Here is a 14,648-nt window from a genome sequence, read left to right as displayed (position 1 = left end):
AAGATGCCTTGCCAGGATCTGATGTAAATCAACACCAGTGCAGACTAGCCTCAGAAAAATTGTGCCTGTGGCCTAGTGGGTTTCCTCCAAGGAAATCTGGAACCAAACCAGCCATTTTATAAATGCTGAATTAGCCAGGATAACAGCAGGGAAGAGGGGATTTGGTGAAAGTTTTTATAATCTGAAGTCAATTCCTGGTTCAAGCCATTTGTGCCAAATTTGTAAATACGTTCTATCTATTTTACAGGGCTTCTTTAAGCGAACAGTCCAGAACAACAAAAGGTACACATGTATAGAAAATCAAAGCTGCCAAATTGACAAAACTCAGAGAAAACGCTGTCCTTATTGTCGGTTTCAAAAATGTCTAAGTGTTGGGATGAAGTTGGAAGGTAAGGTCTACAATTGTTGCTGCATAAGTATAAAAAAAATAATTACATATTAAATAAAAGTCCTTCTTATGTGCATTATTTAAAGTGCCGTCATTTGAGATGTTATTTCAAAGAATGATTGCTTATGGCGGACCAAAAACAATGGAAACTTATGATTCACTATTACAACTTTATCTCAAAGAACTTTGAAGGCTCCCTTGTCCAATTTGCTGCTATGGTACTTAGAGGCTCATTTGAGATGTAAACATTAGAACATGCAGGGTCAATATGTATAATTGTACAATTCTTGTATTTCCAAAACAGTGCATACTATCCAGAATTAATCATAAATGCTTAGAACAAATAACACTGATTTATTTACCAAACAAAATTCAACCAGAAGAGGCAAAATAAATAATTGAGGGAAAATTTGATACTGTAGTGATTTCTAAAACGAAATCATTTCAGATGAATCCAAGAGTTATAAATATAATACAGAATATCGGACATTTTTCCCCTCTCAGGGACAATAGATCATTGTTTATCAGTGGAATTCCTTGTATGCAGGGATTATGCAGCTTGGCTTATTGACTAAACAATTATTTAGCACTTCATAGAAAGAGATCTTGGTTTTCTTTTTTTTTAAAAAAAAACCCATTACTCATCCAATAGAAATAGTTTTCAGTTTTTACAAAATTATTCAGGTATATTATAATGCTCCATTGATAAAATATGAGCTACATCTTGTCACACTATTGTATTCAGCCTAAATTACTGTTACAGAGTCTGAAACAAGGAAACAAAAGTTGGCTTGAAAAATATATATTATAACAATGAATCTTGCTGTCAAAAAGTTTTGAAACTTTTCTGATAAATATTTACCTAATGTAGATTATTAGTAGTATTTTTTAACAGTGAATTTTGATGGAATTCACATTTGTCATTTTTTATAACTACAAATTCAGCAGTCTGTTAGGTTAAAATTAAATCATTGCTAGTTTGAAAGTAATATTTTCATTGGTTTGTAAGAATTCAAATATCATTGATGGGAGAGAAAATTCTCATGCCAAATATTTGTACTTATATATATATATATATATGACTCCAGTTATGGGGACTGGCTTATTTTTTATTTCTTCTCCTCACTGATATTTAATAGTCCAGTTAAAAATACAATATTGGGGAAATCCCAGTGATAATAATTGATCTTACGTCTAACATTTAGTACTGTGCAGTTTATTGGTTTTCATTTTTATATATTTTCGAAGAAATGGAACTATAATTGAATTATTAATAATTTCAATCGTTAGTCAACAAATGGGTAACTTAAATTTTACTGGTATGGATTTGACTATTTTTTTAAGTTGCTTTAATTCTGAGATAATGCAAAATATTTGTTGTCTGAAAAAGGAGCTAATGATTATTATTTAATTTTAAACGTTCTTACGGTTTAGTTGTATTTCAAAAAGTCACTAGCATTGGTTCAGTTCATAAATTCCCAAGCTAAAGACTGCAAATCAGCTAATTTTCTTATTAGAAGTTCACTATTTTCTTATAGACAGATGTAGAACTTGTGAGCAGTTTGTGACCCATAAACTTCTCATTCCAGAATAATTTAATTATGCCAATTAAACCTAACTTTGGAGCTGTTCAGACCCCTTGAACTACAGCAATCTAGATTGAAATCAACAGATAGTATCAGGGAGAAGATAAAAGTCATTGCATCAAATGTCTGTTTTGAAATCTGCATTTCCCCAAATAACAATAATACAATACATGGAGATTGGGTAGGAAGTAGGAAAGAATTCCCAAGTGATTCTATACTTTGTACTCCTCTTTTGTAAATACACCTTACAAAGTCAATCTCACACACAAATGCACCAAAAGACAAGTTTGCTTCTTGTTTAGGAGCAAAAAATATTTAGAAGCTTTGGAAGGGGAGCAAGACTTATTTGCAAATTCTTTTCAAAAGTGCTTTCATTGTCTATATCGGCATTACCTAGAAATGTTTTGATACTTTGTAACTCTGTCTTATCCAGAGAAGCTATGATGTCTACTACTGGCTTAATCGTTTCTCCATTTAAAAAGATCAATAAGGAACACAAGAGTGTGACAGAAGGATGTACAGATTATATCACCAAAAGCATGAATATTGTGGAACAAAGTTAGAAACATTAGGAGGCTGCATGTGCAGTCTTCTGTGCTCTCTGAGCTTGGTTATATCCTTGCAAATATTTCATTACCAAAGATAAGAAGTGAAATGTCTTCAAGATAAAACAAAGTCCAGTTGCCTTTTGAAAAAGCACCTTTGGGACAACCATGACCTGGATTATTGAGCATCTCCATAAACATCTTCAGTGACAGTCATTAGCACTGATGATATTATCTACTTTGGGTAATGAGATGTCTGCAAGAAAACAGCCAAGCTCCGAGAGCACCAAGAACCTCTCTACAAATATTTTCTTTTATTCTTTTGTAAATACAATGAAAAATCCCATTTATCATTTACATATAGCCCTAATCTTTCAGAAATTGTTCAATGATGTATACAGAGGTGAAACATACCAAATGTTCCACAGAGATCTTTAATGCTTTAATTAAAAAAGAGGTGTTTGAATGTGCTACATGCCTCTTATATGTTGGAAAAAATCCATAATCGGAGGAGGCTGAATTCACCTCTTTCCTTTAAAAAAAAATAGCAATCAAAAATTAATGCCGGAATGTGGCATTGTTGAGTAGAGTAGATAAAGCTATTTAACTATAATTTGTTAGGCATTTCTACTTACCTTTTCTTTGCCAGCAGGAAAATAAGAGTGGGTGTGTTTCTGACCGATATTTGTTTTCTTATTTATTTATTTATTAAAAATTACTTAGCAATATTCTCCCATATGAGCAGACTTCCCCTTTGTTATCAGCAGAATGGGAAGGAACTCCTGCTTTCAGCTATAAATGTTTTTAATCTTTATACGCATGTTTCCTTGATTATGATACATGTTCTTGCATTCTAGTTCATAAATTACATTTTGGGTTCAAATCATTAATTGTTAACATGATAGTTTTATAGGTCTCTGTATACCTAGGATTTCTAATACATTTTTAATGGCATGCTAATCTATAAGATAAAAGCTTAGTAACGTAACCTCCAGCTATCTCAGCATGTCACCAAGCTGTCAAAGGCCCTTCTTATTGTCTGAATACCTTTGGGAAGGATAGTCTTGGTAAAATATTGCTGCTTACAAGACATGTTCTATCAACATAGTACTGTAACCCAGACCAACAATTTTTCTCCACAACCCTAATTCTGGTACGATTTGAATGGCATTAGAAGTTGCAAAATCCTTTTATTTTTGATCTGGGTGACACTTTGCTCTTTATAATAGGCAGTCAACTTTAGGAAATAACAATAGTACAATTTATTACCTCTCTCCAAAATTGGCGAGCTTCCTCTTTTCAGAGTAAGGGCCAATGGGAAGAGCATTGCAAGCCTTTAAATAACATCTACTCAAAGGGTTAAGTCCAAAGAGTATAAACATTGGAAAAAATAAATGATAAGCATTTTGAAAAGCTGTTATTAAACGGTCTTGCACTACTCCCAAATGCAATTTTGAGTCCTTTGTACTTAGCAGAAGAATGTATTAGCCCTCTCCTGTTAGATTTACTAGAAAATTTAATACACTAAGCTTGAATTATGCTTTTTTAGATTATTCACCAGTATGCTTTCTCACAGCGATGTAACAAGAAAGTAGTAAATGCTTGAAAATTAATACAATATGTTTATTCACAATGTTAGACCTTCTCAGGTGGTTCATAAAAAGTGACATAATAAATAGCAATAATAATAGCACTTAGACTAACATGCCACTTAGTAATGCCTTACAGCACTTTCTGAGTGGTTTAACAGAGGCAGCATATTGTGCCAACAGTCTAGGTCCTCATTTTACCAACCTTGGAAGGATGGAAGGCTGAGTCAACCTTGAGCTGATCAAGATTGAACTCCTGGCAGTAGGCAGGAGTACTGTATTTTAAACACTGTGTCACCACAAAACACTAAAATAAAATAAAAGCCCTTAAAACAACTATACTTGACATAAACTTGTGCTACAGGTTGATCAAGGACTAAAAATGAGGAGATTCTTATCAGTATTTGTATTCGTATCAAGTCTACAATGTGATACCTATAACTTTTTTTTCATCGTACATTCAACAGCCGTGAGAGCTGACCGAATGCGTGGAGGTCGGAACAAATTTGGACCCATGTACAAGAGGGACAGGGCACTGAAGCAGCAGAAAAAAGCTCTCATCCGAGCAAATGGACTCAAATTAGAAGCCATGACTCAGGTGATTCAAGCAATGCCCACTGATCTCACAATATCTTCTGCAATCCAGAACATCCATTCTGCCTCCAAGGGCCTACCTCTGAACCATACAGCCTTGCCTCCCACAGACTATGACCGAAGTCCTTTTGTAACCTCTCCAATTAGCATGACAATGCCGCCACATGGTAGCCTACAAGGTTATCAGAGCTACAGTCACTTTCCAAGCCGTGCTATCAAGTCTGAGTACCCTGATCCTTATACTAGCTCTCCAGAGTCAATAATGGGCTACTCTTACATGGATGGTTACCATCAGACCAACTCACCAGCAAGTATTCCTCATCTGATTTTGGAACTCTTGAAGTGTGAGCCAGATGAGCCACAAGTCCAAGCTAAGATTATGGCCTACTTGCAACAAGAACAGGCCAACAGAAGCAAGCATGAAAAGCTCAACACTTTTGGGCTTATGTGCAAAATGGCTGACCAAACCCTCTTCTCAATTGTGGAATGGGCTAGGAGTAGCATATTCTTCAGAGAACTTAAGGTATGTCATGCAATTCTTTCATGGGATGTGGTCACTCTGAGAGTGAGGTGGGTGATACCAAAATTGGACAAATAAATGAACAAACAAAACAAGAGTTTTGGTATAAGAAAATGTGGTTAGCATTTGATTAATACAACTTATATTTGTGTATTGTTCATTGAGGAAAAAGCTGTTAAGAGAGACATTTCAAAATATGACTATTTTGATCTCACTAATTATCTGTGGAAAAGCTGAATTGGATGTTTAAGTCAAGATTTTTTTTCTAAAGCTAAGAAATCTGGGGGGCGGGGGGGGGATTCTGAGATCTTGCCTGGCTAACTTAGTTATGATTATAGGCTACTGTTGAATAACAGCATTAGTGGATATAGACCAGAACAGTTGCAGCAATGAATTCAAAAAGCCATCCCTTTGTTGCCCGATTGCCCATTGGCTTGTTTCTTGGAAGATAGAAAGAGAGAGTTATTGATAGAGAAACAGACAAAAAAGACCCTTCTAAAATATTTTGGAAGCAACATTGGGAGAAAAATATGTATAGGTCCTAGTGTACGACTCCGGAAAGAAAAGATTAAAAGTATGAACTAGAATGAAAAACTTATGGTCTCCAGATGTTGCTAGAGCTTCACTGGCCAACCCGACTTGGGCTTCCAGAAGTTGGAGTCCAAATTATTCGGAGACTTTCCAGGTTCCCGTTCCTATTAATCAATCCTTTAAGCCAATCCTTTGTGTCAATGAGTCATAAAACCAGGGGGGAAATGGGTTTTCCATGAACATTCAACTATACTGCAAAATAGACTACATGCACATGTTACATAAAGTAACAAATGTCTAACACTAAGCCTAGTTCTGTGATCAGATGTATTATGAAATAAGAGTTATTCTTCTACTTGCAGTATTCTTCTACTATCAGTAAGATTCACTGAGCAGGACACTCTAGAAAAAAAAGAATTGTTAGGAGAATTACTGAAAATTATATTGTACTTTGAGGGATCCAGATGTGCAATATTATATATGTGTTTGATATATAAACACATCCTGTTAGCTTGTAGCAACTCCAGAGTCTTTTAAGAAATGGTGCAAAAACAGGTCTCTGGACTGATTGCTGAAGCCCAACAAAAATCCATATTCTGGAGTAGCAGTCTAATGAATGGTGAGTAAACTGAAGAGAAGAATCAGAACAAAAATCATTACTATGTTTTTCTGACCAGTAGAAGAAAGAATGTAGGATGAAACGATGGGTTGTTTTAAAGAAGATAGCTGTAAGGAAATGGGAAAACAGGATTGCAATCCATTGATGATGGGGAAAAGGACAATGGGATTAGGAGTAGGAAAATGTTTTTATTCATGGAAAATAGTGCTGTGGTTAAATTCAGAGGTTTACTTTTGTCGCATCATCTTTAGTACACTGTTGCCTATTGACAAGAGGCTAACTTTCATTTTTTCCTAAAATTTATAACATTCTCTGTCCCAAGAGTTTATGTGTCACATTTTGTTTGCATATTTATTTTATTTACTATATTTATTTTTGCTACCTCAAAAGAGCTTAACAAGATTTTCTATATGTGTATATACTGTATATATAATGTGCAGTTGAATAATTCGAATGGAAGCATATGGGAAAATAAAGCAAGATGTTAAAAACCAGGTTAAACTGAAAACTTAAAATACTACATTAAAGCTGTGGAAAATATAAAGACCCAGCACTGCAAAGAGATTTTTTGGAAATAGTATTTTGTAACTGAGATTGCCACTACAGAAGATCCTCTCCATTTCCCTGGAGTATAGGATAATTATTGACATGCATATTCCTTTGGCAGAAAAGACACAATGTAGAAGCAGATTACAATTAGAATATCCAATGCACATAATTTACCCATTCAATTTTGATTTAGCTAATTTTTTAAAAACTATTTTTAAGAAAACCTTCCCAAAACATTTGTAGTCATCTAACCCAGAAATTCCTAATGTATGTTTATCAAAACTATAGGGCCTATCTGTGTCACATCCTTTTGGAATATATCTCTGAAGTTTTGCATAATCAGAAGTCCCTGTATGATAATAAATTAACACATTAGGAAGTACAGCTATATTTTTTCCTCTTATTAGCCTTCTATGCACTTGGAAAGTTTGCAGATAATCTTTAAATTTTATATGAAGGAATGTTAGAGTTGATTAAAGTTATAGACACAATTCGTGAAGAAATATTCAAGAAGTAGGGTCCAAATATTGATGGAAAATAGCAAGGATGGAGTATTCAATTTTTTCTATATACATTGGATAGAAACCATAATGTCACATGCATTCATTGTGACTTCATCAAACAAATAATGCAGATGATTTAATTTGCATCAACTGCATCAGGATGTGAATGAAGTACAGTACATTCTTTGTATAATGTACTCAATGCTGTCGTGCATTATGTTAATCCTCTCAAACACCATAGGTGTCTTCACAGGAGCAAGTACCTAAGTGTGCAGTACTAGGTTGAGAGAGAAACTCTGCCCCATATGTACCAATATGTGACACCTTGACATAAGTATGGAAAAGGCAGGTCTTGCATGGTGACATTGCAATACATGTTTCATCATCGGGCTTAGGAACAAGACCCTGTGAGCATGTCTTTACCTTTAATTTGGAAATGGGCATAGAAGATATCCTGAATCCAAATTTTCCAAGTGGGAACATTTTTTAAGAGAATGCTCCCTTGTTGATTTTTTATTCCCAGTCATTAATTAAATTCAAAGCAGCACATACATGATCTAGAGAGAGATCACTGGCCAAATTTGCTTAGTTGAACCATGATTATGGTACCATGTACTCCCAAACCACATCTTGAGGACATTCCTAAATCTCACACCTTTCTGTGCTATTATTTTCCACTGGTTTCCCCATCTATTTATGTTAACCAACGTAATAAACTTTGTAAGAGGTTTTTCTTGAAACACTATCTTCTTTTATGGAAATGTTAAATGCCATGGAAAATTTTGACGCTGCTGTTCCAGATAGACCTTCAGTTTCCTTCCTTAATTTTAGGAAAGCTACTTTTTTTAGATTAATGAGCAGATTTGGAATATTTAGGGCCCAACAATAATTAATTGTCATGGAAAGAATTTTCATATTCACAAAATGACTTCTACGATGGGTATGGCCAGTCAAAAAAAATCCCTTTATGAGGAGATTGTGCATCCCTGCTTTTTAATTAAATCAATTTTTTAAAAATATTAAAATCTGGAAGGTGCTTTGGGGTGTGTGTGTAACTATAATGGTGTCCCTGAATACCACACTGTATATCCCACCTCAACTAATGAGGAGATAATGATAGCCATAGTACTGTGCAATCAGGCCTGAAGAGGCAGAGAGGGATTTCACAAGTTTTTCCTTTAATTGGTAATGACAATAACAAGATTCAGGCACTTTTCAAATTACAGGTAGTCCTCAACTTACGATCACAATTGAGCCCAAAATTTGTGTTGCTAAGTGAGAAATTTGTTAAGAGAGTTTTTCCCCAGTTTGTGACTTTTCTCACCAGATTTGTTAAGCGAACTACTGCAGTTCTTAAATTAGTGACACGGTTCTTAAGTGAATCTGGTTTCCCCACTGACATTGCTTATCAGAAAATAGCAAAAGGGTGACTCTGGGATGCCACAACCATCATAAATGTGTGTCAGTTGTCAAGTTTCTAAATGTAAATCATGTGACCATGGGATGCTGCAACGGTCAATAGTGTGAAAAATGGTCCTAAGTTACTTTTTTCAATGCCACTGTAACTTTGAACGGTCACTAAATGAAACTGTTGTAAGTCAACGGCTACCTGTACATAGCCATGTTCTCTTTGTATGAGCTGTCTGGGCCAATTATGGCCAAACTGCAAAGCGAGGAATCAATCTCTCTCTTCTATACACTATGAACAATGAAATAATAAATTCGGATGTGGTATTAAATAAAATCTGAATTAAATTTTCTAGAATATTTGTTTTGTATACCCTTGGACAGAACTTGATTAGCAAATGATTGAATTCTGGACAATGGTATAAGACAGTGGCTTCTTTTGGGAATTTTTTAATTTCTTAGTAGCCCAGGCAGTCACCCATCCAAATATTGCTCAGGGTCTATCCTGCTTATTTTTAAGTTTAGTCATGGTCAGCTAGATGCTGCCAGAATATCTACTTACACATTTCTACCAATAGCATATTTAAGACTAACAATACTTAGTCCTTGCTGAGGTGGTAGGGTTTTGTTGTTGTTGTTGTTTTAGCATTTTGCCCGTATTAAATGGACCAATTAGTAGCCCAAGTCCTTCTGTCTTTTGAATTATTTTTACAAAAGACCAGCTTTGTAAGTTGGTAGAAGTACAAATTTTAGGTTTCTTTTAGGGGCAGCTTCAGCCATTATTGTTCCCCAGGCAACCTGCAAATGGGATTCAGTGATAATAAATACATATTAACCTGTCTGCCAAAATGAGGTAGGTAGGACTTCTCATTCGGTTTAATAGCAGAATGATTATCCCTGTGGTGTATGGACAGTAATCCTAACCTCAGAGTCACATTTATGATGTTGATTTGATTTATGCATCACACCGAGCTTGTATTTTTCCAGTATAAGGTAAAGTGTGAATGTAATCATGGGATATAGACTGCAGAATAGTACATTTATGACTCAACCAAGTTTTTAAGGACTTAGAGCAAGATTTACCAACTTTAAGAGAATAACAGATTTGGAAGGGATTTTGGATGTCTTCTAGTCCCATCCCTTGCTCAAACAGAAGATCTTATGCCATTTCAGACAAATGGTTGTCCAATCTCTTCTTAAAAACCTCCACAATTTCTGAAGGCGAGGCCTTCCATTGTTTAATTGTTCTAACTATCAGGAAATTTCTCTTTTGATCTAGGTTGCTTCTTTCCTTGATTAGTTTCCATCCATTGCTTCTTGTCCTGCCTTCAGGAGCTTTGGAGAATAGCTTGACCCCTTCTTTGTGGCAGCCCCACAGATATTGGAACACTGCTACCATATAACCCCTAGCCCTTCTTTTCATTGAACTAGAAATACCCAATTTCTGCAACCCTTCCTCCTATGTTTTACGCTCCAGTTCCCTAATCAACTTTGTTGCTCTTCTCTGCACCCTTTCTAGAATCTCAACATCTTTTTATGTTATATCAACCAAAATTGGATGCAATATTCCAAGTATGGTCTTAGCAAGGCATTATAAATTTCTACTAACACTACATGTGATCTTGATTCTAAAATTTCCAAGGTTAGGAAACCCTGACTTAGAGTGAATTGCTTAGGACCTTGACTGCTTTGTCGACTTCTTTTTGCCATGCCACCATTTAAGATTGTGTCAGTAAAATAGAAATCAAACAGGGTAATGTAGCAAATAACAGCATTTATGAAAATAATCTGGAAGGATTATTTTTAAAAAGTTGGCGAGATGGACAAAAAGCTTTTAGCAAAGCTCTTTCCTTGTTTCCGCAAGTTTTAGTTCTGCTTTCAGCAACTGGCAAGAAACAGAAAGCTCTCTTCCTTGACATGAAAGTGATATCCACTTTTTTTTTTTCTCAGTTCACAGGGGATATTCTAACAAAACATGCATAGGATGTGTCTACCCATGAGTGAAGTTAAAGGCTTTGACCAAATCTGGTTTGCTTGCTCGTTGGAGTATGGGAAGCTCTCTGTGAAAATGAGTTGCTAAATAAAAATCTTTGATCAGAAACATCTTAATGATGATTTTAAAAAAGCATTGAGGTAACAATAAACAAAGGAAATATGCATGAATAAAGTGTTCTGAAAAGGCAGGCAATGAGTCTTTAAAGGCTATAAATACCACCTAAGCTAGGTCACTATTATTAGCAAAGGTTGAACAAAAGAAGATATCCAGAAATAGATACGGTGGCCTGAGTAAGGGATAGCATGAAATGTCTTGTTTAACCTTACGCAGATATTGTTGCCATAGCATAGGAAATGGTTTTAGCTGGCTCATGAGTTCTGTGGGGTTGAAGGATGTTTCCATGTTGTCCGTTTGCCAAGGAAATTCCTTAACAGGCCTGTTTGCTAAACAGAGGAAATATCAGCCTCCGGGAGTGTCATTGGATGAGATGGCAACATCCATCTTCATTCTGTGGCTGCTGCATTGTTGATTTGCTGGCTTGGAAGGGTCTTCTAAAATTTATAGGGATATTTCATCTTGATGTTGCACTTTTTGAGTGCCGAAGGTTAGTAGTTTTAAATAGTAGAAGGATTGGTTGCAAAAATCATAATACAATATAGCAAAAAGCTCCTTCCCATTTGGTCTTGTCAGATTCTTGTGTAATTGTCACATGTTGTGTCACAATAATACGTTTGTAGCCACATTGCTATTGTCTTCAGATTGCATTATGTGATATGGTAAAGATGGATTGGAATACAGGTAGTTCTTGACTTATGACCATAATTGTTGCTAAGTAAGAAATTTGTTCAGTGAGTTTTTGTCTCATTTTACGATGCTTCTTCCCACATCTGTTAAGTGAATCACTGCAGTTCTTAAATTAGTAACATGGTTGTTAAGTGAATCTGGTTTCCCCATGGACTTTGCTTGTCAGAATGTTGCAAAGGATGGTCACATGACCCCGGGGCACTGCAACCGTCATAAATCTGAACCTGTTGTCAAGCATCTGCATGTAAATCACATGACCATGGGGATGTCGCAATGGTCAAAAGCATGAAAAATGATCATGAGTCACCTTTTTCAGTGCCGCTTTCCCTTTGAACGGGCACTAAATGAACTGCTGAAAGTCGAGGACTATCGGTATACCCTGAGTCTCCATCGCATCTTGAGCTTTTCTTACAATTTTTGCCATTGTAAAAATTAGATGGTATGATAACCAATGTAAAATAAGATTTGGGCCATATTTGTATCCAGCTCCGTTCAAGGATGGATGGATGTTACAAGGAGCTGTTTTTTTCCATCCTTCCACTAAGAAGGAATCTTCCAGTAGGCGAACATGCTTAATATAACCCCAGCTCATAGTCTTTGAGAAAGATACAGAACATCCCAGCACACTGATAAAGCTTTCCTGTGTTCCAATAATAAAACCAGTCTCTTCTGTACCAGCAGTTTCCAGTTCCTTTGTAGCTGGACAATTTGTGAAGACAAAGTCACTCCTCAGTAACCAACCTGCAGTATCAGTGAGGCAGCCGGGAAACAGATGTTCACCAGGCTATACAATTTGTTGTCACTGTCAATATTACATGGCCCTGTTCCCAACGGAAATTGTTTGTGCATGGGAAGGAATGTGAGGGTGGGGGAAGGGCAGTGGGGGGAGAGAATCATATCTCAAAGGGGTTTATATTTCTTTCTGAGGGTGCAGAGCCGTTCTGAGGAAGTAATTGTGTCATTGGAGCGGCCTCAGCAAATCATAATGAAGTGCATTGGCAGCTTAGATTTCATTAGCATATAATAAATATACTTTGTCAAGTTTACCTGTGTGTTCGTTCAGAGCTCTGCTCCCAAAATTTTTAGGAAACCGAATAATCCATCTAAATTTCAACATTTTTTTTTTAGGTGATTTTAGTTGGGGAGGTGTGAACATACGGAAAATTTAGCAACAGGGGAAGACTTAGCAAGCCCACAGAGGCATATCGTTTAAAAGCAGAAAGGTTAAAAAAGATTTTGATTTAAATGTTGACTATGGTAAAAAAAAAAAAAATCTATCTTGTTCAGTCACAACGGAATAAAAAATTTGTATTGAGAAATCAATACAGTTTGTGTACGTTCTTGTAAAGTTCTTTTTTCCCCCCTCCACCACATCACATCATTCTCAGAAACTCATTGTTGTATTTAGCTCTGGAGAAAATGCACAAAACATTCTCAAAATTATTCTGGCATAATTTTCCCTATCTATAAGTGTTTTATTTTTAAAAGAGATACCATATAATTTACAATAAATGTTACTATATATGTTAGGCACAGTTTTTATTTCATTTGGAAAATTGAGTTATAATTCTCATTTTATGTGATTCTGTTTATACACAGAATATATAAACTTTAATTTAAAAAAAAAGATTTAAAATACTAATCATATGATAAAAGATAAACGCCAAGCAATTACAATCACTTTGATATGCAAGTAGTCCTCAACTTATCACCAGAATTGAAGCCCAACATTGATGTTGGTAAGTGATAAATTTGTTAAAGTGAGTTTTGCCCCATTTTATGATTTTTCTTGCCACATTTATTAAGTGAATCACTGCAGTTGTTAAGTTAGTAACATGGTTTGTTCAGTGAATCTGGCTTCTCCATTGATTTTGCTTGTCAGAAGGTTGCAAAAGTTGATCACATGTCCCTGGGATACTGCAACTGTCATAAATATGAGTCAGTTGCCAAGCAACTGAATTTTGATCATGTGACCATAGAGATGCTGCAATGGTCATAAGTGTGAAAAATAGTCATCAGTGCTGATGTAATCTTTTCAGTACTGATGTAATTTTGAACAGTCACTAAATAAACTGTTGTAAGTTGAGGACTACCTGTACACAATAGATATTTTGATCTAACATTCATCTATCGTTACAAAGCTCAAATATGGGTAGAAATTATAATGCCATGAAAATAAGAATTTGCTGTATTTTCTTTTATTAAAAGGGCATTTATGTTTATTGGTTTTGTGGAAGCATTCTAAGCCAGATAGATTAATGTCTATCATTTAGTAATGTTTGCTACAAGAAATGCTTTTTGTCGGAAGAAAGTGAACTTCAGAGTACATTTATCTGCCACATTATCCTTTTGAAAGATTGTTCAGGTTTCCAGAAATCTTCATAATGATAGACATAATCTCAGAGTGTATTGTTGACAGTAAACGATGGTTTCATTAAATGATTTCCATTAGATGGGCAGTTTCCCTCCTTCACTTTCTATTTTCATTTGTAGTAAGAACAGAAAAAATAAACACACGACTTAGATAATGGAAAGCATAGATTGAAAGGATATCTTTTTGCAGTGTGTGAATGTTGTGTAATGCAGTCATTAATCTGGCTTATTTTAAATCAGGGCGTGCAAATCACACATTGATCTTGGAGAATGTCGCCTCTTTTCTCCCCTCATTGACAGATCAATTTTTTTTTCTTCTCTTTCTCTTTCTCCTTCCCTTCCTCCTTCTTCCTTCTGAACTACGTATGTACTGACACAAGGAATGATTAACACAAACTGTCTCCCTTAACTATTATTTAAAAACTCACTTCGAACCATAGCTTCAGCAAACCTAGAAGTCATGTCCGGACGTGGTTGTTAACTTAACTGGAGGAATGGCAAAATAAATTTTTGGTGGTAAATGGGAGAGCAAGGCAAATGATTTTCAGTGAATTAATATTATGTTTGTACTGAAACTTGACTCTTTCCAAACTGGCAAAATCAAAACAAGTTTCCAATAATCTTGTATATGTAATATGTGACAA

General features: G+C 35.4%; 1 protein-coding gene across 2 annotated transcripts in view; it reads left to right on the top strand.

Annotated features, from left to right (window-relative positions):
- The window catches only part of NR5A2 (nuclear receptor subfamily 5 group A member 2), a 112,659-nt gene that overhangs the window by 26,032 nt on the left and 71,979 nt on the right, over window positions 1-14,648 (top strand). For both annotated transcript variants that reach the window (XM_026700453.2, XM_026700452.2), the window contains exons 3-4: window positions 248-389; window positions 4,576-5,225. In XM_026700453.2, coding sequence (XP_026556238.1) covers window positions 248-389; window positions 4,576-5,225 — 792 coding nt within the window. The remainder of the gene's footprint in view (window positions 1-247; window positions 390-4,575; window positions 5,226-14,648) is intronic.

Source organism: Pseudonaja textilis, chromosome 3 (assembly GCF_049901715.1).
Source record: "Pseudonaja textilis isolate UNSWEBS1 chromosome 3, rPseTex1.2, whole genome shotgun sequence".
Lineage (NCBI taxonomy): Eukaryota > Metazoa > Chordata > Lepidosauria > Squamata > Elapidae > Pseudonaja > Pseudonaja textilis.
This window is presented reverse-complemented; position numbering and strand designations above follow the sequence as displayed.